This window comes from Falco cherrug, chromosome 1, assembly GCF_023634085.1.
Source record: "Falco cherrug isolate bFalChe1 chromosome 1, bFalChe1.pri, whole genome shotgun sequence".
Lineage (NCBI taxonomy): Eukaryota > Metazoa > Chordata > Aves > Falconiformes > Falconidae > Falco > Falco cherrug.
Window position 1 is genome coordinate 19,353,321 of NC_073697.1, and position 23,909 is coordinate 19,377,229.

Below are 23,909 nucleotides of genomic sequence, written 5' to 3' on the forward strand. Positions count from 1 at the left end.
TCTGATGCTATAGAAGAGCAAGAGCTTTTGATACCATCCGTTAATTTCATCAACAAACCCCACTCATATGGCAATTAAAATAGTACTTATTTTAGTGAATTCCCCATGATACTTGATACCATTTCACTTGCCCCGCTGTGATCTAGGACCATTCAACTTCTGGATTTTTGCTGTGGCACAATAGAGAAAATAGAGAAATGAAGGGGAGGCAGGAAGAACTAGAGGCAGCTGGGTGTTTGATAACGACTTGATAGGATACACCCTAAGAATCATCAAACTGTTAAGGTGGGGCTGTAATATGATAATCATCTGTATCTTCTCACCTTTTTTTAGGAACTTGGGTCAAACAAAGAAGGAGGGGAAAGAAAGGAGGAAAAAGGCTTCTGTCAGAAACATAAAAGATTTTGGATTGTATAGTGGTAAGGAGAGAAATGTGGTGATGGAGCAAATAAGAGAAGGAAGAAAAGGAATAGAGAATAGATAGAGGAAGGGAGAGTTAATATACATGTGTTTAACTGTGTGTAAGTGATATTTTCTATAGTGTTATTTTCCAGTTTCCTGGCAGATGTCCTACTATTGCTGATTTTAAGAGAAATAACTGAGAAGGCTGTTTTATGAACTAATTTCATTACTTCTGCTGTCTACTGTGGACTCTGTAGTGAAGTGTGGGGTTTGCTGAATGACCACCTATATTGTTACTAGTCATAACAGAAAGAAAATGGATTATTTTATATTCTTGAGAGATTTTTAACTTCTTTTTCTTCCCATGAATAATTCTATGGATGAACTCGGCCACAAAATCCTGTTACATGAAACTTTTGACTTTCAAAGAGATTCAGGAAAGGGATTTCATGTTTGCATTATTATATACAGTATAGAAGTCTGCTGTCATTTACGTGGTTGCACCTTCACTCTATGTTTTCTCCTGTTTGTTTTCTCAAAATACTTACTAGAACTAGCAAGGGAATAGGTTGTATCTTTGCATTTTCTAACACCAATCCTGACTGATCTGTGAGATTTTGTACAAATACAAACCATAATTATTTCACAAGCATCCCTCTCTGCCTTTTCCCCTTTCATTTGTTTTAGTCTCTGAACTGTATTATTATTTTTATTTACCTAAGCTGTGATAGTACCATTTTTGTCTGTCAGTTTCTTTCCAGTCTCTAATGCAAATACAGTTGGTGGAAAAAGTACTCCTACGCTGCTTCTGCTGTGATGTGGTTCAGTAGTGCAGTCCTCTGACATCGGCACTATTGTTATTCTGATCAGTTTAATACAGTTTGCCGAACTGTGATGACAACCTGAGTGTTCTGTAATACCTAGGCAATACCTTTTTGGAAAACAGGCTGTTCCACAGGATTTTTTTTCTGTCCTAAATAAATCATAGAATTTAGAGATAGAAAAGATGAAATCAGAAGCGGTAAGATAAGCCCCCTCTGTAAAAGTGGATAAGTTACTCAGGCAAATCTATTTGGTCTCTGCAATATTGTCATCGTGTTAGAAGGGGCTGATGTTCAAAGGGAATAAGGTGCTGACCTTGAAAACACACCAGTCCAGTGAACTGTAGAAAGAACAGTCCAGGCAGGTAGCAAAGCTAAAATGGGGTCGCCAAACTCAAGACATACACCACTACATCTGTCTGCCCTGTTTTCTTACTTCCATCTGCAAGACAGCAGGGTTTGTTGACCCACTTCAATGTCATTACAAGCCTTCTTGGTATTTTCTGTTATGTCTTAATTCACCCTTGGCTGGATGGACAAACAAAAACTAAGTTAAGAATGATTTAAACAGCATTACATCTGACTGGATTAGTTGTCATGACTTCACATTTGGTGAAAAACACCCATAGAACTGAAAAAACATATTTACACACTGAATGGGGCACATAACTACAGCAATATTAATCCAGAGTATCAGGAAATATGCAGATGGCACTTCAAAATTTTGTCAAAGAGCAATTAAACTGTTTATATTATCAACATCTACTGGAGATTTGTCAATGAAGTGTTTAAAAAAATGCATTGTTCAGTTTCAAGACTACTTATTTAGTAAGAGTGACTTCGGTCTACTATTTCTATGTTATAAAACTACAAAATTGTATGACAGTGCCAGTTTAATATAACCTTGTTACCAAAGTAAATATGTATTATCTAGCTATTACTCTGATAAAATTTTAGAGGTTTCCATAAAAGAACAGAAGTCTTGTTCAATTTGCTGCTGCTTCTAAAGCAAAACATCTTGGACATGAACCTACTACATAGAGTCTTAAAGCAGAATATTTTGTGGCACTGCATAATGTAACAGGAAAGTGACCGTAGCTTGAGGTTCACTGGTAGCTCTGACTGGTGCTATTTAAAGTCCTTTTTAAAACTGCGCTTAAAAATCCTTTAAAAAGACCCAGACCGCCTCTAGATTTTTATGTTTAGGTCCACAAAAGGTCTTCAGTCAACTCCTGTCTACTTTTACATTAGGTACTTAAATGTGCAATGGTAGTCTAGGCCTTTTCTTTTCTGCTGCTTTTCTCAGGTGCTTTATATTTCATGTCACACAAATTCTTCCAGTGGATAGCACTACCCTTCTTGGCATGCTCAGGCTTTCTAGTACTAGTATTAGTTCACTAAATATCCCATGCACCTACTAAATCTACTGCCTAGTATAAACTAAGTACTATCATATAAGAGGTCCAACACAAGAGACATTTTCAAAGCAGCCCTGACGTGCCATACAAAACTGCCAGAGGCAAGGTACATCCCCAAGTCTGTAGAACTTATCCAGCATATGGATTCAGTTCCTTTCTCTGCCTGACAGTAGAAGTCACATCACTTTCATGACTGAACCACCAAGAATAGCTCTGACAAATGTTTTTAGACAGTAAGAAGGAAAGCAGTAGCTGTCTCACACACACATGTGCCATGGCACTGCAGGAAAAGGTGGTAGATGATAGTCACAGAAAACTGCATGACATTTGGCATACCTGCAAAACTACTTAATCACATCTACATAGTGTTTGGCTACAGTCAGCTTGGACCTGACAGCAAAATCCTCCATTCCTTTATTCTGAGTATTATATAATTCCTCACTGCCACTTTCTGCCAATTAGTCTTTCATGCATCTAATTTTCTCTGCCAGAAGATGGCATAGGCATTTCAAATTTAATTGTTGCTGCAGCTTCACTGGAAGTTTCTGTGTGATAATTATTATAATCTAAATTCAGTATAACATTTTCTTTTCAAATTGCATCTTTCATTTGTGCTGTGCTGATTATGTCAATTTTTCTTCAACTTGCAGCACACTAGAATAAAGTATTACAATAAGGATTATTCTGATAACATTATCTTTAGCAAATCTATCCTTCCATATCTCTCAAATATACTGTCACGTAGTTCTCCAGCTGTCCAGACCTGTTAAGACTCAGCACCCTAAATTTCTGTCAACTGCAGTTAGAAGTTAGGTTACTTAGGTCATTGCAGTACCTGAACTTGTCCATGACACTCAAAATCTCTACATTAATAACATTATAAATGAGTTCAAACCATAAATATTTAATACTCTCTCCTTAGTGCTAACAAGCTACCTGCCTGACCTCATTATAGCTGTAGGCAGTTGCCATGTCTGTAATTACAGAGCAGGTTTCATTAGTGTACCGACTAGATGATAGAGGGTCTGAAAATCCCTTCTATTATGATTCAGAGGTGTACATTTGAATGAGGTTTTAAGAATAAATACAAGGTCTTTTTTCAGCTTAAAAGGAAAAAGAAAGGTCTTCATGTGCTTAAAGTGAAAAGGTTCATTGTGGGCATTAAGCCATTCAAATTTCCCAGCACCGCTACTTGCAGCATCAGGGTTAATTTGCTAATGAGAAGCAAAACCCACGGGCCCATCATGCTATTCAAATTTAATGTGCATGTGGACTTCTTGATTCAGGCCAGGTTTATAAATAGTGCCTTCAGTTTAAAAATAGGCTTTTTAGATCTAGGGGAGTTGATATTGTGATCTGTTAAGTGAATGAAGCTCCCAGGAGTAACTGGAGCTTATGTAATATTTATTTCTACATTTTTGCTCAGCTGTTTTGTGCCATTTTGATGCTGAGCTGCAAGGACTGTTAGTTTCTGAAACCTTTCAAATCTTTCTTCTGTGAAGCTGGGACTGTCTGCATGCTTGCTTGTCTAGGTAACCTTACCTGACCTTGGGATTTTGCCTAAGAAATGGTGGTCATTGACCCCACTTAGAGGTATTTTAATTTAATAATTTTTATTGCATATGACCTTTGTGGAATCCCCAGCTGTGCTGCAAGGTACATCAACTTTCCAGTATTAAATTAATCCTGGAAAGACTATGGACAGGTCTTCTTTTTCTTGAAACATTGTGACTGATGAAGGTCCCAGGGAGAATGGTTACTGAGCCTGCAGAGGTGAGCTCTGTCTCCAGATACATGAACAAGGAAGGATAATTTATTAAATTTGCATCAGACACTCACAAGAACAGCTTTCATTCCTTGATTTTGTAGTTGTTTGTGATGTTTTACAAGTGAAATAGTGGTGCTAATGCAACAATATTCAGGGCAAAAATGTTCATGGAACATGAAACAAACCTAGTGTTAATATTTGTCACTGAGATACCATTTTGTGCATGGAAACAGCTATGAAAGCAGAGGCCTAACAAAATGTCTTTCTAAGGAAAAAGTTCAGCTCTTGGTGGCAAAATGAAGCATATCATATTGAATATTATGCTTAGCCTTCTAATTTTGCTTTCCTCATAAACTAGCTCATTGCTTTATTTCATGCAATGTTTTATATTCTAGAATCAGAGACTTATTCACTCCTACCATTCACCTGTGAAGAGGACTTACTAGTTTTCTAAACCAGCTGTTTTGCCAGCTATCTATCAATGCTGTGGCTTTTGCTAGATATAAATGTGTCAGTATGAGGCTGTGTTCAGTTTTAACAACGACATACCCCATTCAAATTCTCTACTGCTGCAGGCATTCAGTGGCATGCACCTAATCTTAGTCTTGTTTTCAGCTAGCAGCATAAAACCCCAGATTAACATTATGAGCAAGGGCTGGATTAATGAGAAACATTTTGAAATGCCAAAAAAACATCTGTAAGCTATCCTTGAAGAAAATCAGTAGAAGTATTAGAGTGATCAGAAATCAGTGCTTTAAAATTTAAACAGAAACTTTAGCACTATTAAATATATTAAAACTTATTATATTTTATTGTTATAAACTTATTATATTTTATTGTTATAAAATAACAATCTTAGCAATATAATATTTGAATGCATCACAACTCCTAGAAAACCTGATCTAAATTTATAGTGAAGCATCCTAGTCAAGTAAGCCTAGTTATGAAAAAATCAGCAATGACTGTTAGCATAACTGGCAATGTCTGACAGGTGATAAAAAGACAGTAGATAAGAATGGCATGGATCTGGTAGTTACAAACTAAGTTTGATCTTGTAACTGATCCAACATTGCAACTATTCTCTTTCCTTAAAGATATGCTTAACAAGTAAACATTAGAGGTCTGAGTCAATGGCTACTGACAAAAGTTTCATACATGACTTTAATGGTAGTTGCATGTACTGTTTAGTCTTACCTAAAAGCACAAGCATCTCCAGTTGGCATAAAGTCTTAGTTAAAGCTGGTGTAAGGTGGAACACTAATGCATAAACAGGAAATGTGATGTTATATACTTCAAAATGTATCAACATGATGAAAACATGATGGTGTCTGGAAAGCACTTGTTGTAAGAAGCCAATACATTATTTATACAGGAAATAATTTGAAACAGATGAGCAGAAATGGTGACAGAGCAACCAATATTAAAAGGTACAGAAATATTTTGGAAAAAAAGGAAGAGAAATAGTAGCCTTACCAATGTTGCTAGTAAAATTAGATCTTTTAAAAAATTCATTCATATTTCCTTATTACTGAAAAATCCTAGCTGGAGTCCCTAATGCTTTAAAACATTGTTATCTTGTACCATAGATAATTTCTTTCCCTTTTTACAATATATTATTTTGCCCAGCCTAAAATCAAAATAAGAAATGAAGAGTTAAAATACTTCACAGTCTCAGCACTTGAGGAAAGAAGTCTGTAGACCATATCTCCCTCAGTTCTCCTAAAACTGCAGGAAAAATCAGTCCTTTTTGATTTGCTGGCAAAGTGCTCAGCCTCCCAGTCTGGGTCCATGGTGGGCATTCAGCACCACTTAGACTAAGCAACTGTATTTTTTTCTATTAATATTCTGCATTTCTTGAAGTTGCTAGAAATTTCTGGAAACTTTCTAATTCCTATTAACTTCAGGACATAGCGCTAAATCTAGGGAATATCAACCCACATAGTTTGTATATGTTACGCAGATACAAGATGCTACTGTGTAGTTCTGATTTGATGCTCTTACATTCATTTTGACATCATGGCAATTAATCTCATAAGCATTTTTTTATGATCTTTCAGGGTCACAGTTTTTACACTTAGTTTATGTCGTATTTTGCTCTTGGAAAAGTCAGATTGTCTAGGAGAGCACTTGTTAAGCAGATTTTATCCAGCAGGTAGGTCTGTTTGCTGAGCAGGAAGTTATCTTTTTCAGTAAGGGTGATGAAAATATTTAATGAAATGTTGTTTTAGACTGCATCTAAAAGCATAGCCTGCTAAAGCTGGTTACCAGTAGATTATCTTTCTTCTGACACACATCTGTAGCACAACATCTGCTTAAATTTGTTAAAGTTTATTTGATTTAAGTCAAATTCAAACTCTATCTTCTCAATTCAGCCAGCTGGTGTTAATGCACAGTAGTTCATTCTTTAAGGACATAAATCAAATTTTTTCACAGAAACAGGATCTCACTCTAAAGAGAATGAATAAATTTTGTTCAAGGAACAGTTACTCCAGAGTTTTATTTTGTGTCTTTTTAAAAGGGTTCGATATGGAGTTTCAGGCTTCATTTATAGTGTTTGTTCAAACCCGACTCTGAAGACAAAAATTAATTTTTTCCTGTATCTCTTTTTTATGATGCTTACCTCTACAATACAAAGTGTTCCACACACATAAGAGTTTAATTTCATAATATGCTATTCCCACAATATGAGAATTTCATAGAATATCAATATTTTCCACTGCTGGTGGGTGCCTAAATCTAGGACCATATTTTTTGAATTGTATATTGTGTAACACATGAAAGCTCAATGTCATTTTAGATCAGACTTCAGAGTCTGAAACAATGAACCTCAAAATATACAACAAACATACAAGTCCCAAATAAATTTTTACTTGAATTTTCTGTTCTATCTTAATGACAAAGTTTCTGGACTCACAAGGAAAATGTATCTCAACTCAAGACTGAAGATAAACCCTTCCTGAAAGGCCGGTTAAAAGTCCTCTCTGCAAGCAGGTACCTGGTTTCCAGGTAGTTCTAGCCCAGCGCTTTAGTCGTCCAGCTGACATACTAACTATAAGCTGGTAGCCTGGGACTTGGTTTCCAAGCTCATGATTTTTTTAAAAAGTCGAGGTCCCAGGATATCTTGCTAGCCTTGAATTTCCGTATGAAGCAGCTTGTATTTCCAAGACTTTCAGTTTGTCACTCTGTGACAACTGACTGAAAAGATAAGCTGGGACAACCATGGTGCACCACTTTATGGAAGCCTAAAATCTGGCTGATTCAGAGACAGAATGCCTACTCTTCATAGACTCAGCTGTTTCCAAAGCACAGCTAAAATTGTTCAAAGTATGCCACCTATCTTCTTTTAACAAAGGGACACCCACCACCACCCCAACACCTGCTTCTAGCTTTGTTCTTATAGCTGAATCTTTTGGCTCAAGTGGGTAAATAATGATAATATTAGCAATATTAATGGAGAACACCAGCACAAGTTTCAGTGGATTGGCAGAGAAAGAAGCTTGGGATAGGCAGTCTACAGCAAAGCAGAAAATAAATAGGATTCATTTAAGTATTACATTTAAATAAGTGTCCCAGTTCTTTGTCCCATCTGGAGTTGATATGGTGCTATTTCATCAAACCTGCAATATTCTGGGCAGGGAAAAAACTTGCCAACAGCAACTTTTCATTCACATTCCACTTTTTGATTCACAAGATAAACACAGAGCTCTGAGTTTCATATAGTCTTTTTATCCATTTTTGTATCGCTTGCCACTATGTGAAGGGTAAATTCTGAAAGCAATGTTTTTTTCCCTTGCCATCTTCTGCTTAAAGGAGCTCTACTGTCTGTGCTGAAATGATCTGGAATTCTGCCACAGCCTTCAGGATAAGCATATTTCAGTTTGGCAGTGAATTCCTGGACTAAAGAAGAAACAACTGCAAACACCATCAACAGAAAGTTATTTATAAATCCAGATACAAATTCTATGAATCCAGTGTAGCAATCTTTTAACTGAGGCCATTTGTCCCAGCTGCCATTAGTACAAATATCAAATGTGGTACTTCATACATGTGTCAAAATTTAAACAAAAAAGAATAAGTAGCATCCTGACCCAGATAATTTCTATGTTTTCCTCTGTAGGTGTCTGCAGATTTAGTATTTCTACCTGACCATTTAAAGCGTAAGGTTAGTGAGAGACTATGCTTGAGGTAATATTTAAAAAAAAAAAGTTTTGTGAATTGTATTGGTCCATAGATGCTTTAACCTTTTGTTTAACCTATTTTTACCTATTTTAATTTTTGTCTGCTCAAAAGTAATGCATAAAGCAGTTCACCAAGCCAACTTTGGATTGATAATGAAATGCTACATAATCTAAAACTAGCATTGTATTTTCTTACAGGTTGCAATAGGAGCTCATATTTAATTTTCAGTGAATAATCTCAGAATTCTAAAATATAATCTGCAATACACACATGCATATGTATACATGCATACACATGTATTTATATACCTACACACACGCATGTGTGTATACACATTTATAGCTTTCTGTAGCTATGGACATGAATAACTGGACCAATACATGTAGCAGTTATTAAAAAAAATAAATAAAAGCTGTATCAGTGTATCTTGTGACGTTCCTAGAAACTGGAATGGTGGAGGCATTCAGATGAGTTATCATTTAAGCAACTAGAAAAAGAATATATAATTATACTCAAAAGATTAATTCAAAACACATAGTTATGATGGTTTCCATTGTCTTTGAAGAACAGAGAAGGGTTCTATCAAGAACTAATACAATCCAAAATAATCTCCTTTTTTTTTAATTAAAAAATGATCCAAGATGATGGATCATTTCTTAATTTTCCAGTTTGGAGGCAGAGGAGAATGTGGCATCAAAAGTGTCTGGGAAATGTCTAGGTCACTGTCCAGGAGCACTTCTTTTACTGAAGAGTATGTCTCTCAATTCAGGAAAGACAGCTATGTTTGCTAGATTCTTAGAAGTTAAGTTTAGTTAAGTGCTAGCCAGCAGATTCAGAGACTAACTTTGAAAGTCATGTTAAAGTCATGGATGCTTGAAATGCAAATGGGAAAAAAAAGATTTTCATTTCAGGACTGGAAAAGTTTAGGGGTAATGTAAGGAAAGGGAATTAAATTAAATATGGAAGGTAAATGTGAGTTTTGAAATTTATTAGTAATTATATTACTTCTGCTGATTTTTCAAGAGAGACTATCTATTTAAAACCAAAGCAAGGCTTAAAGTTATGAATATTTTAATTTGATATGAATTCTAAGTCGGTATGATTGGAAGAATCCAAATAAATGAGATGATAAAAATATTAGGTCATGGTAATTAAACTCAAAGACAGTTTCTTTTAAAAAGTGCATCTTTAAGTTAAGATACTTCCTTTCTAGATTAAAAATGAGTGTCTTTTTCTGATATATGTCAATTAATTTTGATCTAGAAAGTAGAAACTAATTAAATTTGAAGTGTTCCACTAAGGCTGCTCATTAATATATTGAGAGCAGAAGCAACAGAAAAGAGCAAAACTAATACTTGCTTTTTTATATTTATTTTACAGGAAATGTGTTTGTTGTAAGCCTGGCAGTTGCAGACCTGGTTGTAGCCATCTACCCATATCCACTGGTTCTCACATCTGTATTTCGCAACGGATGGAATCTGGGATACCTTCACTGCCAGATTAGTGGCTTCTTGATGGGCCTAAGTGTCATTGGATCAATCTTCAATATTACAGGCATCGCTATCAACCGGTACTGCTATATCTGCCACAGTCTCAAGTATGACAAACTGTACAGCAACAAGAATTCATTGTGCTATGTTGTTCTTATCTGGGTCCTAACAGTTGTTGCTATTGTGCCCAACCTGTTTGTGGGATCGCTACAGTATGACCCCAGGATTTATTCATGTACATTTGCACAATCTGTGAGCTCAGCGTATACAATAGCAGTTGTGTTTTTCCATTTCCTGCTTCCCATAGCCATAGTTACGTTCTGTTACCTGAGAATATGGATCCTGGTTATTCAGGTAAGGCGAAGGGTTAAACCAGATAACAACCCCCGGCTGAAACCACATGACTTCAGAAACTTTGTAACCATGTTTGTGGTGTTTGTACTGTTTGCAGTCTGCTGGGCCCCTTTGAACTTCATAGGCCTTGCTGTGGCCTTCAACCCAGAAACTATAATCCCTAGGATTCCAGAGTGGTTGTTTGTATCTAGTTATTACATGGCATATTTCAACAGCTGCCTTAATGCTATCATATATGGACTTCTGAACCAGAACTTCAGAAGAGAATACAAGAGAATTATTGTCACTTTTTGTACAGCAAAAGTTTTTTTCCAAGATAGTTCTAATGATGCGGGAGACAGGATGAAAAGTAAACCTTCTCCATTGATTACAAACAACAATCAAGTGAAGGTGGACTCTGTCTGAAAATGGGAATCTTATTATTGTTACTCAACAGCATCCAAATAAAGTATCTGTTCTATTAGACCTACTGTTAAATATTATAGTGAAACATCTATTCTACACTGAAAGCACTTTGATCAAATTCTTTGCATGGTATTTGGGAACTCAAGGAGCCTTGACATACAGATCTTATTATACAGTGGTATATCTCTCATATAACACCACAATGATATCCTTGAGGGAATTGCAAAGTTATGCATGGATACTTTTTTTCCCCCTTGAATTGAGATAAAGAACTAGAAAAAGATTGAAACATAAGTATCCACACTGCATGGCTCAATAAAAGTAATCACAAAACTGTTCCTACCACTTTCTGCCTGCTTCTTCTGGCCAGGTTATGGTTCTGATTCTAAAACCTCTGAGAACTTCTTTTAAAAGATGGAATCAGGTATTTATGAAATATATTAAGAAATGTGAAGTGAGAAATCAAGGTGACTGAAAAATCATTAGGATTTTAAACAAGTACCTCTACTTATATTGCTTTGCTCCTAACATGGACAGGATTATTCATTTTTTGGAGACTAAACCTCACCAGCCTTCCTAGGAATGGCATTCTCAATTGACTTCTCAATTTTAAAATAACTTTTAGAAGGAGAAATATACCCGACTGATTATCTTCAAAGCTACAAGAGCAGGAGAATAAACAGCAAGGAAAGAAAAGAGCCAATGATTCATCAGCTCAAGCTGTTTAGGCATTAAAAAGGTGTAGGAGGGTTGGGAAGAGAAATATAAAGAACCGTTCTTTCTGAAGAGACAGTAATCCATGAAATCAGGAAGTGCTCCAGAGGAGTTTCTGGGGAACTATGTCCTAGAAACATAAGCGAGGAAGGACCACTATTTCTTACTCGTGTACAGTACAGGAGTTCTAAGCCTCGGTGAGAAGAAGATTAATGCATTTAAGAGGAACTGTGGGTGAGGATGACATTTTTGTACGGTTAGTGGAATCTTAACCTCATAAAGCCCTGGGAAATGAGAAATATTTATAGGATGAGAATTTAACATTTTTCTCAACTTGATCTCCTGAGAATAACCTGAGACTATAGGTTATTTTGTAATCTGCCACATACAAGTTTTTCAAAATAATAATTAGGTGTTTACCACATGCTGATCATAATGTAATAACTTAGAGAAATTAGACACCTTTAAATAATAGAAAAGAGATTATGCTACTTATGATACTGGTACAAGGAGGAACACGTGAATCTCAGGACAGAACCTGCTATGTGGGCATTCCACGGACAGCAGGCACCTCTTCACTGAGGGACAGCATATTGTGAAGTGAGGAAGAATAGCTAGACAGGCAGCCTCCTGCAACAATGAATCTGTTTGTAATCTGTATGTAATCCTCTGGTGGAGAAAAGCAAATCGCAACAATAGGATTCACCTTAAAATTGACCTTAAGAAGAAGGAGCATTTAGTTCTGGAAAGATGCTTCAACTGTCATACCTTTTAATGCTCAAGTGTTCTTACCTACACTGATGTACAAGTACATGAGCTTTTCCAAACCAATTCCAATAATTTCAACTGGACTAAGAATTTCTGAATAGCCATCAGGCTTCTGTTAATCTATATTAAAACATGGACTTTACCTAAACAGTTCATTTAAATTGTTACTTGCTCTACTGGAGATTTTCTGGAGCTTTTATGTTTTAGAAGCCAACAGCCTATTTCATATAATTCCTTAAACTGCATACAAATCTAACAGTGTTTTGTTTTTCTGGGATCATAGATCTATGTGCCCTTGACTTAATAATGAACTAAAAGGGAACAAAAGATTCTTATTTACTTGAAAACCCCACCTGACACTTTGTCAACTGACCAGTTTCTTACCTTAAAAATAGGTGCCTCATGTCAAGTTGACAATGGAACTAATGAATAACATTGTAAAGCCCTGGAGATGAACTAGCAAGTCAATGCATTGCTGAGGTGCTTGACTCATCTTTGTTTACATTTGCAGTCAGAACCACTGTGTAAATAACCAGCTCTCTTCTATTGTGGTATCATCATATGATGCGATATGATACAACATGATGAACAGCATAGAGTATATCACAGCTTTCTTCACTGTGATTCCATCCTTGGAGGATGCTTAGCTCTGTAATTTTATTGCTTTATGTGTAGTGATTTAGAGCTAGCAAGGGAGGCATGACCACCTTATAAGAAAAGAAGCTTTTCATGTAAGAAAAAACTATGTTTAAATTCTTACAAAACTTGCCTTATTTAAAGCATATTTTCAATGAAAATAATGTCTTATGATGTATTTAATAAAGTAGCATAAAGGTAGTTTAAGTAGCGTAATCATTAATAAAATTGGAATTCTCAAAGACCTTTCACTTGCCATTTCCAACAGAAAATGTACATGTTTATCATGTCTACATATTTATGAACCGGTTCAAGATACTGTATCCAATATAATGGGTTATCTGAGGTATTGAAATCCCCATAATTCACAAGTGCTAAAATATATTTTTGATGATAATAAAAATGGTTTGCTATATATAATAAAACATGTTATACCAAAGTTATATATTTTATTGAATAGACCTGTAACAAAAATGGAAAGCATTTTTCAGATCTGATATTTTGAAATATTTGTATTAAATCTAAATCACAGAAATGTGCATGTTGGTGATGTTATGAGCTGCTAAATATAGCAATAATTTTAAGAAATTAATCTCTTGTTCTTCTTTGGGGGGAGGGAAGAGTGTTAGCCTTTAGCATTTAGTTTAAATTAAGATGATTAAAATTCTGGGCAATATCTGCTGCCCTCTTCAAATTAATTTTGCATTTACTGCCATTCTGCAGTACATTTTAGGTAAGGTTTGCAAAACCACTCATTGCCAAAGTGAAAGCATAATGATGTTTAACTCTATAGTAATGATTTCTTTTAATCAGATTCTATTGCTTCAAAGGAGTCAAAGTGATTCATGTAAGACAATCAGCAGCCTCGTCAGCTGCTCATTGACAATGAGCATGACAATGTAAATCAGTACCTCACAAGATCAGACTCTTTATGGTCAACCTAAAATGATTGATGAAAATAATCATCCATTCTAAGGAGATGGAGTTAAAAACTTATCCAAAATTAATTGCTTCTGTGCAAGTGGATGAGCCATGACATGTTTTCTTACATTCCAAGCCATTATTTTTTCCCCTGTATGAAAGGCTAGCATAGCACAAATGCATTAGAGCTCTATCTGGAAGTTTATAGTGTACTTTTGTACTTCCTATCCATTTCTGATCTGTAGCTCTAATCAAGCCAAAGGACCTCTGTGAAGGAGCAGTGAACCCCCTGTATGTAACACTGAAGACTTCTAGTCTAATTGACCCTGACCTTATCCTACAAGAATTTATTTCTCATGTCAGAAACTTGATTATGTTGACAATCTGAATATGATCTTACCACAACACATCTTGAACCCTTACAGACAGATAGTTATTGGTGGTCATCTTCAATGCAAATTTCATGTTAACAAGAAAGTTTGGCATTATTTCAAACTTACCAGCACACAGAATATTAATGAATACATTAATATCAATTATCAGGGGATTTATGGTAGTTAAACTGTAATTGTATGCAACAATAATTTCATTTGGAATAGCTCACTTAAGAGTGCTTTGCATGTTTTCTTTGTCCATTGGGCTAGTTGAACTGCATAGATATGAAGCAAATACATGTTATTTCAATAGGCATAATATGTAGTGGTGATTTTACTATTTTTTTCCTTTTCTTATTTGTTTTAGAAGGTAAGTCTTTGAATAAGCCATAATAAACATACTATTGTAATCAATCTATATTGTAGTGTATAAGTGCATCCTTCTATAATCAGTTAATAGTGCACATTTTTCTTCTTTTGGACCACTTTTGAAATGGTATGTTAAACCTGATTAATTATGACATAGTGAAGGGAACTGTTATTTCCCTTAAATTGCACTGAAAAAAAGTCATAAAAAAAGCTCATTAAAATACAATGCACATGTACATATGTGGTTACCCAATTTAAAATAGAATCTCAGAAACTCTTCTATTTTAACATCTTGTTCACAAACTGTGGTAATACAGACAGACTTACACTTTAATTCTTTTCTAATAACTGCACTTTCTAAGTATCCTTAATACGGTTTACAAATAATTAAGAACTACAAACATCTGTCATTGTGTCACTGAGGCTTGGGAAATCACACATGCTAAAGCCGAATTTCTTAAACAAAAAATATTCTTTTTTATAAGCCAGTGGCTTGCCTTATAATCCATCTACTATATCTTAAATTTTTCCCCTGTGCTAAGAATTCTATTATGTGGTTTTATGAATTTACTCATTAAAAATATTTTTCCTACATCAAATATGTGTTTGAGAGGTTGCAGTAAAGGATAGGGTGGAAAAGACTCAGAGTAAAAGCTTTTAGAATTTTTAATAGAAAGAAAAGTAAATTCAGCAAAGAAGTGCATATATTAATAATGGTCACAGAAAATATTTTCCCAGTTCAATAAAATACTTATCACACAAACCATCCCTATTACCAAACACTGACCAAAGTATGCATATTTTGAGAAGCATGTTATTCATAGTTACATATACCGATCACTCCAAAAGTTATAGCCAAACAGTATTTGAGAGACAATGTCTCATTTTCAGCTCACATAAACCAGCCAAGTTTCATTGATTCATGTCAGCTGAGGATTCTGGCATATTAGATTTCATAAAAATCAGCTATTTTACAGTATTACACAAGCAATGTATGTTTCATTTCTAAGAAACTTGTCAATTGTCAGCTATTCAAGTTGTGGGAGAATGCAAATTTGCCTGCTAAATATCTGCAAAATTAACCTTATCCAGTGGAACTCTCTCTGTGATTTGTCATTATCATAAATAAATATATAAAGTCAGTAGTCTTTTATTTTGCTTCATTCTTAACTGCAAGATAATAGTATCTATTTGGCAGAAAATTGAACCAATGCAAGAGATTTGGCCAGTCCAGAGACAGGAAGTCTATTTAGTGTTATTCTTTCTGCTTATATTGCATGTGTGCACAAGGGTTTTGTTTAATTGCAACAAGAATTTTACTTTTCATGTTTGTTTCCAGATTCTAAAAGTGCTTATACTCAAATGCATACTCTTTGCTCTTTGACATGTACAATTGTTTAGCTTTTCATAACGTATCTACAAGTCAGGGCAATACAATGAGATTATCACCTGTATGGTTCAGACCAAAAAGTTCTTCCACACAAGCTGTGTGCTTCTGTGGAGCGCTGTCTGTAAAAACCTTAAACAGGTACACAAAACCCAATTGCACTGCATCACAGCAAGAAGGTTCCCTAGGGCTAGCAAGCACAAAAATACAACTTCAGCATCAGGGAATCCCTAAGCCAAAGATTATTTGAATGATACCTGGAGCAATTATCAATACATTTTTGCCCTGTTCTTATCCTCTTCCTCAGAAGAAACATGGGCCAAAGGATCCTGGAGTAGATGGACCTTACATCTGACTAACTACATATGACCTGGAAATGCAAAACAGAACTAATCCAACCCAGTGCACTTGAGGAAACAAAGGGCCTGATCATAATTCATTTGTTTCAAGAAACTGGCAATGCCCTTCTTTTCCCCTACTAACCAATAACTGCTAGGATAGTAAAAACTGTGTTTTACAAATATAGCACAGTCAGATCCTAGGGAAGTAGGGTAGGTCAGGATAGGACAGACCAGGACAGCCTCTCAAATTGCTGAGTAGGCATAGTAACAGCAGAAAAACATACGTGGGCAAGAATGACATCAAAATCATAATTAACTTTTATTAAGAGTAAATTAATAAGATACTTCTGTTCACTTTTGAATGATACAATATCAGATGCTTAAAAATTCACATGGAAAAACTTAATTAAGCCCTTTAAAATTATTTTTAAAGTTACATAAGACATTATGTAGATCTATGGATTATATATGCATGCTTTACAGCCTTCAAGTCATATAAAACGATGTCCCACAAATACCCTATTAAAGTAGATGTTTACATACAACATAAGGAAATACAACTACTATAGGCATATTAAACCAACTATAAAGCCCTTAGATCCCCAAACTTCTGTTTTGTAGTGGCTGAAAGGCTAATATGTCAATAACATTCAACGTTTCTCTCACCATAAATTTTGCCTAGATTAAAAGCAGAAATATTAACTGCTTCATTAATATTTATGGTCTCAATCAATTTTGATGTTATTGTGATGCAGTTTTCCAGGACAACTCCTAGAAATAAATCTCTTTCCCAAATTAACCTTTCTCCTGTCCAATCCCAGACCACATGCTTTTGCTCCTCAGTTCCAACCAGCTGTCCCTATTCCTTCTGACCATACCAGTGAGCGTATGCCATAATGTTCTTGTCTCTGAAATGTCCCTGCCCTATTGTGATCTATTATGACTACTTGTGTTTTTTAAGAGTATTTTGATATCAATTAAAGACTATCTTACAGAAAAACTAAATAAAGTATTTTCAGTACTAGTCATCCTCAAGAATCTATGATTTAGTACAAGCATAACAATTTATAACATGAATAAATCTCCATGGGGTTCTATTATTTAAATATAAAAGTTACTTTATAGTCTTCAAAATAATTTTATTTCTTTTAAATGTGCATGAATCTCATTATTGCCCCCATCTTTTTCTCCACATGTCAAGAGCCCAGCTTCTGTACTGAGGGAGGAATTGGTCAGGAAGGGAAATCAAATTCAGGGTAGGTACCAATAAGGATTGAAGCATTTGGCAAAAAATGTGTCTGTTACCTAAGATTTTAAAGAAAGAAATTAGACCTTGTTTCAGGAAAAGCTCAGCAATAAAGAATAGTTAGTAAGAAATCATCTCTGATATTACCATCAAACGGCTGTAATGGGAAAAAAAGAGCCCATCTTATATATGCAACCAGTATTTTATTGCTAGTCTAATTAATGTTTTTATGGTCTCATAAAAAAATACAAGTTAGTCTAGTTAAAAATCAAACTAACAATCCAAGTCCAAATAATCTAGTTATTATAGAAAATCCTTATTGATGATATGATTCAAGTCATGTATATGATGGCACATTAAGTATAGTTTTATACATAAAACTTCCTAGCATCTAGCCCTTTTTCCTGTTTATGCACTCACCCTTCCACAGTACATCTGGGTCATTTTTATGCTCCTATGAGTTGAGATGAAGAAGACGCTATAAAGTTCTTTGCAACCCGTAAAGCCACCAAAACCCCCAAGCCTGAAGGAAAGGACCAGCATGGGTGCAGTTCCTGTGTGTGTAAATTTGTTTATAATACTCTTGGTTTGGTTCTGAACAGCACATCTGATGGGAGTAGTAGAATAGCCACTCCCTCATCCTACAGGAGACAGCATTTGAAACACAATGATGAGAGCCCATAGTGAAAAGTCCTATGTTTAGTGGGATATTTTTTGTCATGGCAGGTCCAGAAGGTACAGTGTAGGCATTTTGTCATCTCAAATAGACTTAAAGATCTGTTACGCAGATGTCTGCTATTAGTTGGGAATCTAAGGGCCTGTCAGTCAGTCTGGTCTTAAACAGAGCTCTCCTATCTCTTCTGTTGTTTGTGGTTTACTCCTTCAAGACAGATCTTGCATTTGATTGCCATATTGCTAGAAAACTGTTGTCTGGGATAGCAGTAATCAAAAGACAGAATCCACCTTACACAATTACTTCACTGATGTTAGGAATTATGTATTTTCAGAGCAATTAGGATAGTATCCTGGAAGAACTATCTAATCAGTAAGTTTCCTTATTAATACAGAAAAGCAACAATTCCATTTTTTCTGTTTATCTTCTCAGAATGTTTCCTTGATGTCTAAGAACTGTTTTCATAATACAAATAATACTACCTAATGAATTATTTCTCAGCATGTAGAAGAATTAAAATTAAAAATCCAACTGGTTGTCAAAGAAACACTTGAGTAACATTTGGATTGAAACTTGAAATAAAATATGATCAAATCTCAAGAATAACTTTTAATTATTGAGAATAATTTTTCATACTCTTCTTAGTTAAGACATTGCTTGCATATGAACATCAATATACTGAACAAAAAAACCCAACTGTCACAGTTTTTCACAGGTAAGTATGTATGTTCAGGAAGGCAAGCCAAGAGACTGTTGAATATTCTTGTAAATAAGTCTGCAGAATGTCATTGGGTCACATCTAAAGACAAATATTACAAACTGATGATCTAATCATAGTTAAGGGCAGAATAATGATAGTGTAGGCAGATGGAATGAAAAGAGTCCCATTCATAGTTTAAATACACAAATAAGGAAAATCATAGCAGTGTCTGTAGCCACACAAAAGCATTCTGAAACAGGAGTTCAGTTTCAGCCTCATCAGTTACTTTGTTTTTCAGTTTTCTTTTTCAGCATCACAACCTTTGGGCAGTGGTACATGATACTGAGAACAACCATTTAGCATCTCTCTATGACATTCTTGGTTTATGTTCTTCCTTCTATTTTGGAAGAATAAAATGTTAAAGAGAACCCTGATAATGCATTCCAAGTATGTTTGGATACAGCTAGGTATACAGAATTGTAGGTAGCTATGAAAATTATATTTGCATTCAGTAAAAAGTAAGTAACAGCCATAGGGAATGACTAAGGCATTTGAAAATCATATATATTACGTCTATTTTGTCAATACCAAATAACAAACTGAGCTATACTGAACTGTTGGTTTTGTATTTCCCCTGTTACCCTATTTTTCATTTCATTTTATTCAACCCTAATGCTTTTTGTCTGGTGGAGATATCAACACAAAATCTTGGCATGGACTGTGCATATGTGTATGTCTGTATTTGTGTGTGTGTGTGCATGCTGTATGGAGGTGGGGTATATCAAAGTCTTATAAATAAACCAGTAAGGTTACTTGTCGTTACCAATAAGACAAGAATTACTAGCTGCTGTATGAAGAAAAACAGAGAAGAATGGCTGCTACCTCATAAATCACCCTGTAGTGCATCTCCCTTTTCCCTTAGCCTGATTTTATATATGCTTGTCTCTGCCAGCTTGAGGACAGGCTGTGACCACCACTTGGCTACCTGTTCCAAGGTACACCTCCTCATCTGATGTGTTGCAGTGCTGTGCTTGGTGCTAGCAGAAGCACCATGCATACTTAGTGCAAGAGGGAAACAACTCTGAAAGTTTTTGCTGGTGTTAATGAAGTCCTGGTGAGCACAGACCACACTAACTCTCTAGTAAAAACAACCCCTGTTTCATTTTACCACCTACTAGTCCTAATTCTTTCCTTTCCTAGGCAATAGAGAGCACAATTGCTAATACCAGGCATCAAGGTATTAATGGATTTCAACTGAGTCGTGACAGTAGATCCTGTGAAGTTTTTTCTTACTTTCAAGGCTTGCAGCAAATCTAATTGGCAGAATTTCTTTACTTTTCAGACTTGGAAATTTAGAATTTTCTGAGTTTGCAGCTTCTGGAGATGAACTGAAATAGAATGTAAGTAATTTATACTAAAGTAACACCATTCCTTTTGTTGAAATTTCCTATCTCACATTTATGTCAGCATACCTTGCAGGTAAAGAAAGTTTGAATTGGTTGGTATTTGAAGATGACATCTGAATGAAAACTTTTCAAGTGTTATCAGTGAATTTTATCCAGTTGTGATAGTCAATACTAGTCCAATTTTATTACAGAAGACTGGAGGACACTGTGGTCTCATTCAGATGAAATGCCTCATCAGGGCACCACTATTTGCCTTTTTTTAAAGGACACATCATGAAAGAATAGATAAGTTATGTCCAAATTCAAGCCTGAGTTATTATATTCTTGCTGCCTAAAGGTCCCTCCTCTGTTCTAGAGCAAACCTAGTATATTTTTCCTTTCATGTACTAAAAATTTGTTTAACATTGATACGCCTTGCTACTCCATTGCAACAGGAATTACTCTCCTGGGATGGCTATACTTCAGTAATAAATGACAGAGGCAGCACAAACTGTTCCTTTAACCAGCCATCAAATACATATATGCTTTTACTTGCAAGCAGTGTAGGATACATTCTCCCCACTCAAATCCACATTGTGAATTTGATTTCTTTCTGGAAAAAGAGTGAGGCTTAAACAGAATTAAAAGGAATAAATTGCAATTGGTCCCCTGGGTCAGTTTGCAAATTGGAATTGCCAGCCCTAATTCTTCACAAACCATGAATCAAAATCACACAAAACCCTGAGAATGGTATTAAACAAAAATATGATTTCAAATAAAAATAAATATTGTTTACTTTAATTTGCCTTCCATTTTCAGGTCTTTAAGGTGAAATCCTATTCATATTTTCAATCCTTTCTTAAAACTTGGAGGATTAAATGTTTACTTTTTCTTTTTCAGTGAAGAGTGATATTCTCCTGTAACTGCTTGTAGTAAAAAACATCAAATATCATAACCATGATGAAATCAAAAGACCTATATTACAATACACATTTGAAAACCATGGAAAGTGTTTTCCATGTACTTTTCCTATGCTCAACAGCACAACAAGAAGCTTTAACAAACTTCAGTGTTCCTTTATCATTTGAATGCAAACCAGCTTTTTAATACCTCCACTCTGTCATTCTTTTCATCTATTATTTGCAAATAATCCTAGGTAGGATCAGACAGTGTCAGGAAACCACAGTGAATGAACTACATGTATATCATCTTTACTGAAAATCGTATTGGCATTCAGTATGAAGGAAAATTTATATATTAAAATACAATTAAAATAAAATAAACACTATTCCTCAAATATTCCTAAAAAATTAGGTATATTAAATATATTAAAAATTTTTTCTCATAAAAAATAAACACAGATGTTATTCTTCAAACTATTTAAGTCCTTTTTCCCCTTATAGAATTTCTAATCCTGTTTTTTTTCCACCCTGAATATTTGTAATAATGAAAGAGGCAATTCTACATCAAAATTCACTCATTTTGATTATAGATCCTGTACATCCTATAATGCCTGCAGGGCATTGTGAGCGTATTCCAATTGGAAGACCTAGAGGAAAGGCTTAAGTTCAGCTAGTTCATACATCACTTCCAGCATGTGCACAATTGCATGAGCAAAATACTGATGAAACTTTCTTTCTGTAAGGTCTGTACAACCTTTTGTACAAACCAAGAGAAGCAGTTCTTAGTGCTGAACAGCCTTTCAGGAAGTATTTACTGCAAGTCAGACACAGAGGTCTGACTGTGGAAGCATGAAGGTACTTCAAGGCTCTACATAGGGACAACCCTTAGTAGAAGCCAGCAGAGAAGGCATAAGTGCTAGTATCATATGACAATCTTGTGAATTTGGTTTAATAAAATCATTCTGAAATTTACAGCAGCATACAACTCTTGACAAATTTTATCAGTACTCTTCTTATATAAGAATTCCAGGTTTAGGAATTATTTCTAAAAGTTTCAGGGTTTTAGAGATATCAGTTTCAATGTGGATCAACTTAGCCCTGCCTTTACATTGTCTACAAATTAATTGCTTTGAAAATTAAAACCCAAACAACCCAATAATATACAGTAATTTCAAATACGGATAACAACTGTTGGATAAACTTTTGCAATCTTAAAAAGTATACATTGTCATACACATATAAAAGAAATAGGGGTTTAAAAATATAGGCACGTATTAGAACTGAAGCAAGAATTCAAAATAAAACAAAAACAAACTCAGGATGCCTTCTTGAATAAAAACTATAATTTTACTCAGTCTGTTTTTGACAAAGCCTAATTCTGCTATGGGGGCAGACTAACATGCTTAAGACAGGTAATTTTTGCTTGATTATTGACACTAAGATGCAACTACCTGCATTCATGAAGCCAGTATGATTTTTTTCTAGTCCTAAGCAAACTCTCAAATAACTTCCTTAGCCTTATTTTTCTTCATGAGAAGCACAAGACACTATTTTTATCCACTCACATTCCCATGGATAATTGTGTTCTGTGCATATTGTAGATGAGAAGCCTCCAAGCTCTTGCATAGGACTTTTCCTGAAATAACAAGGGAGTGAGCCATGGGCTAAGTAAATTGTTCTGGCATGCAGCTCATAACTACAGCCTCTTCAGTATGGAACTGCACATGAAATTCTTATACATCTTATGTGCAGTTGTTTGTTTACCTGACAAATGCATACCTATATGCACAATGTAGTAAGCACTGAACTCAGTAAGATTCTTGCAATACAAATCAACTTAATCGAGGCTGGAGGCATACCAAGTACAGGAGTGTAATAATTAATCTGCTGCTTATTCGGAAGTTCAAACTCCTTTAAACTAATCTAGTCACTAGAAGTGGTTCTTAGACCTACTGGTATTAAACTAAGGACCCGTTATTCTTTTGTTTTCTCTTTTTGCTAATATATCCATGCATTCCCCAACATACTTAAACCAAGGTGCTTGCACATCATTCTCCTACTCCTTTTTTACTAAAATATCAGTCTGAAAATATCCATTTAACTGCAACTATCCACATGATGTTAGTAGATCTGCTATCCAAAATTAACTTAAAACTTTAAAAAAATTAATGAAAATTTAGCACTTTCTCATTATTTAGTTAATATTGTAATTGTTGCAATCTTAGTTTTTCCTTAGACATTATTAATAATCCCTCTTCATGTCACACTGTAATATGTCATAAAATAAATTATAATATCTTTTTTAATTTTCTGAATTCTTAGGAAATGTCAATAATATGCAGGATCCTAAGCTGATTTATGTGAAAACTGAGGCATCAGTTTCTCAAGTGTTTGTGTTTGAGTAGCATTACTGCAGACTTTTGGCTTGGTGAGACTCCACTGTGACCACATGAAAGAACATGAAATTTTAAAAGCTTTCTGGAATTTACAGAGCCTGCATAAGTTGAATATTCCTAATGTAGAAAACGGTGGAAACATCTCTGTGAGTGAAATTTTATTTACTGGACCTGAGCAAATTTTTGCAGATGTACATTTAGGACTCAGTTACGATAAACATATTTAATATGCTTTCTATTGCCTGTTTTAATTCAAGTAA

At 35.0% G+C, this 23,909-nt stretch overlaps 1 protein-coding gene across 1 annotated transcript in view; it reads left to right on the forward strand.

Moving 5' to 3' along the window:
* Positions 1–13,471, forward strand: part of MTNR1A (melatonin receptor 1A) — a 56,908-nt gene extending 43,437 nt beyond the window's left edge. The window contains exon 3 of the mRNA XM_055700791.1: positions 9,969–13,471. Coding sequence (XP_055556766.1) covers positions 10,103–10,837 — 735 coding nt within the window. The 5' untranslated portion in view covers positions 9,969–10,102 and the 3' untranslated portion in view covers positions 10,838–13,471. The remainder of the gene's footprint in view (positions 1–9,968) is intronic.
* Positions 13,472–23,909: the final 10,438 nt, after the last annotated feature.